The following is a 3,886-nucleotide window of genomic DNA, read 5'->3' as shown; positions in this document are numbered from 1 at the left end:
CTCTCTCTCATGGGTGGGCCAAATTTTTGGGGCGGACAAAGTAGAAAAAGGGGCGGAGAACCTTGCCCCTAATGACCTTATAATGGCAAGATTCCAGATCGGCCCATCTTAGCCATTTCTAGCCACTGGGGGAACTCATTAATGTTAAAAAACCTCAAAGTGAAATGTTCATGCCATGGGACCTTTAAGATATATTTTATAGTTTTGCGCACAAAAATCGGAATTTGTAAGGAGACGGGCAACTAGGTAGCTCACCTGATAAAACACACGCCCATGTATGCAGGTTTACTCCTCAACGCAGGGATCCAAAGAGTCCAAAATCCAAATATCCCAAAATCCAAAATGTCCAAGAAAAAAGGCAAGACAAAAACTGGAGTACAAAACAGGAGCGCAGAGGCAGGGAAAACCTCACAGGGGAATACAGGTCACTGGAAAAGGTACAAACATAGATCACCATGACAGGAACACACACAGAAACACACAAGGATCTGACAAGAGACAAAGAGAACACAGTGGTTAGAGACAGGAGGTAACGAGCAAACAAGCAAGAGGTGACAAATCAGGTGAATCACATCAGGGCGGGGACGACAATCACAGTGACGGGAAAACACAAGGCAGGAAGTAAAACTAGACAGGACGAGACCCAGACCCAGACTATCACAATAAAACAGGAAACAGAACATACAGACACTCCAGGGAGGAAACTAGGACACAACACAACGAGACAGGACAGAACCAAAAAAAAACAGAGGAGGAGGAACAAAATCCCCAAACCATAACATACTAGTTGTGTAAAAAGTACAATATTTCTCTCTGAAATGTAGCGGAGGGGAGGTAGAAAGTGGCATGAAAACTTCTAAACTACTACTACTAGACTTCTAGAGTGTACTTTGATGTTAGAATGTGTACAAGTTGCTGGCAGGATGGTCTGAATTGTTCTGCATGGTCTTTCTCCGTAGAGTCAGTTGGTAAATGTTAGGGGTTGGGGGGGGGGGAATCAATGCAGTGGCAATACTGTACACAGGCGCCAAGTATCGATCTTTCACCAACATTATATTATATTATATGTGATGGTCAGTTTGTCCCATTTTGCAGCAATAACATTGAAGTGAAATGAACAAACAGAGAAATGTATATTTTTAGATAAAACAGATGTTGAAAAAGTATATACATAATATCGTATCGTGACATAAGTATCGTGGTGACATTGTATCGGGAGGCGTCTGGTCCCCCCCCCCCCCCCCCCAACCCCAGTAAACATGAGGTTTTTGAGTCAAACTAGAAACAAGAATAACAACGTTCTTGTGTTACGTCAACTCGATCCCACGCCAGCTCGGTCAGTGGCTCCCAGCGTCACATACAGACGTGTTGCGACATCGGGTAATCCCTGGAGGCACTGGCAACTAAACTGGACTTGAAATGCAGTTATGTTTCCAGTTTGAGGAGCTCCACTTCTAAATGTGCTTCCATTCACAGGCCAACCTCTAAAAAAGACAGAATGACTCCTTCGTGATACTCTCTATTTTGCCAAGGAAAGGTATTTACACACAGTAATTAATGACTTTAATTGTCAGCGCTAATATGCTTTACTTTCCTTGCAGAACTGATTCATGTAGTGTGGAGCCAGCTGCGGGGGTGTCTGAAATCTTTAATATACAGGAGCTAAAAACAACGTGATATGTATCACAGCAGTGAGTCTGAAGCTCCTTCTGGTGTAATCTCTCCATGTAAAATGAATTAAAGGAAAAAACATTCCAGGTAGGGGGCTACTGACGATTAGTACATCTCCATGCTATCTGGGCCCTTGTGGGAGCATTTTCACCCCGGGGATAATCATATCTTAATAGGTGCAGAAAATAACTGCACAAACATGTTTTTTTTAGGATGCTTTCGGAAACTTTCATCTCGCTCTGCTTTGAAGAACCTTCACGGGCCACTCGAACAACACAGTACTGCACTAAGTGCAACCTGCACAATGGTTTTATTTACATTTTAGCACACTACTTAAGCACATTTTTGTATTCCCATCTTGTATATATTCACTTATTTGTTCTTGTATTTTTTTCCTATTATTATGTGATGTATATTGTATCCTTCATTCATGTTCATATGCTTTGCTGTGTGACTGATTTTGCTGCTGTAACACTAAAATTTCCCATTTTTGAGATCAATATCTATCTATCTATCTATCTATCTATCAGACTGACATTCCCCTCTTTTATTAATTTCTTCATTGACATGGAAATACCATGACTTTTGACTAAAGCTTTGGCTTTCCCAATGTCTATTTAATAGATTGGGAGGGGGGGGGGGATCAGGCTTAGGGGAGAAAAAGCCTAAGTTCTTTTATAAGATGCTTTAGATGATGAACCCAAAGTTCTCGTACTCTTGTCTATTTCCGTTTTTCCACTACACGGTACCTACTCTACTCGTCTTTTTTTGAGTCCCTAGTACCTGCTAACAGGTACTTTTTGTAGTACTATCTCAGTCGAGGTTCCAAGCAAGCTGAGGCGATACCAAAAGGTGACGTGAAAACCTGCAGACTACTCACTGGTCAGAGAGAACCGTCACTAATCAATGCGTCGTCATTGCTAGCCACAGACGTAGGGTGTCCATGTTGAAACATTTTAGCCAGTGTTTTTTTTTTTTTTTTCCTCCAGCTTCTTTTAAAACTAATTTTGTCTTCTGAAACAGCCACATGCCGAGAATCAAAAACACTACACGTCTGACTTCCGTGTGTGTCGCGTCAGGTCACGGCAGTATCCTGCTATGACAACCAGCGACACTTGCCTCGCGCATACGAGGCGCTACTAATCTGCAATGGAAAAAGGAGGACGGGGAACAGCGGGGGAGGCGAGGCGAGGCGAGCAGGTACCATTAATGGAAAAACGCCATATGGAGAGCCTAAATTAAACCAGAACAAGCCCAAGAGCCTCACTACATCATTTAGACTGCAGAGCTTACAAATAAAACCTTAGAGATATATGAAAGGTATTAAAAGACAGTGTTGGTGTGGCCGGGGTGGTCCAGTGGGTAGAGCAGGCTCACACTTACTTCGAGGCTTGTGGTCCAGGGTTCAAGTCCGACCTGTGATGATTTCCTGCATGTCCCCCCCCCCCCCTCCCCTTTCTCACCTAGCTGTCCTGTCCATTAAAGGTGGAATATCCCAAAAATAATCTTTAAAAAATAAAAGAGCGCCTGGTGGAAAATACCGGTAAGATGTAGTGATGTTTCAGGTAAAATGACAAATATTTCCAAACTGTCTGACCTCACCATGGTAACTCCTGTTGTAGGTGTGGCCTGCTGCAGGTTGGAGACCGCCTCCTGTCAATCAATGGAATCCCCACAGAAGATGGAACACTAGAGGAGGCCAATCAGCTTCTCCGAGACGCGGCGCTGACCAATAAGGTCACGTTGGAGATAGAGTTCGATGTAGCAGGTTAGTAACGTTAACAACAAGTTGACTACATTCTCCGAGTTCTGTCTCTTGTTTCATTAAACCATGATAAAGGATACATTATATACATTATTACATTATTATATTGTATTGTTGTATCTTGTCTTTATCAGAGCTCCTGCCCAGAGGTGGAAAAAGTACTAAAATGTTGTATTCAAGTAAAAGTACCAATACTTTGATGAAATATTACTCAAGTACCTATTTAAAAATACTCAAATAAAAGTAATAAATAGTTCATTTAAAATATACTTTAACCTTCTAACACTGTTCTGGTCAAAAATGACCGGTTTACACATTCCCTGTACCATAAATATGTCGTTTTTCATCAGATTGCCTCAAGACCTTATGGCACCTGGTAGGCCTCCTAGATACTGATTGGTCACTGTAGTGGTTCTACAGAAAGACTTGGCGCCTGGTAGGCCTCCTAGA

The 3,886-nt window shown here is 42.3% G+C and overlaps 1 protein-coding gene across 7 annotated transcripts in view; it reads left to right on the top strand.

Moving 5' to 3' along the window:
- The window catches only part of grip2b (glutamate receptor interacting protein 2b), a 375,168-nt gene that overhangs the window by 341,828 nt on the left and 29,454 nt on the right, over positions 1-3,886 (top strand). For all 7 annotated transcript variants that reach the window (XM_032514882.1, XM_032514887.1, XM_032514884.1 and 4 more), the window contains one exon: positions 3,294-3,439. In XM_032514882.1, coding sequence (XP_032370773.1) covers positions 3,294-3,439 — 146 coding nt within the window. The remainder of the gene's footprint in view (positions 1-3,293; positions 3,440-3,886) is intronic.

This window comes from Etheostoma spectabile, chromosome 4 (genome assembly GCF_008692095.1).
Source record: "Etheostoma spectabile isolate EspeVRDwgs_2016 chromosome 4, UIUC_Espe_1.0, whole genome shotgun sequence".
Lineage (NCBI taxonomy): Eukaryota > Metazoa > Chordata > Actinopteri > Perciformes > Percidae > Etheostoma > Etheostoma spectabile.
Note: the sequence above shows the minus strand (reverse complement) of the source record. Positions and strands in the feature narration are given on the sequence as shown.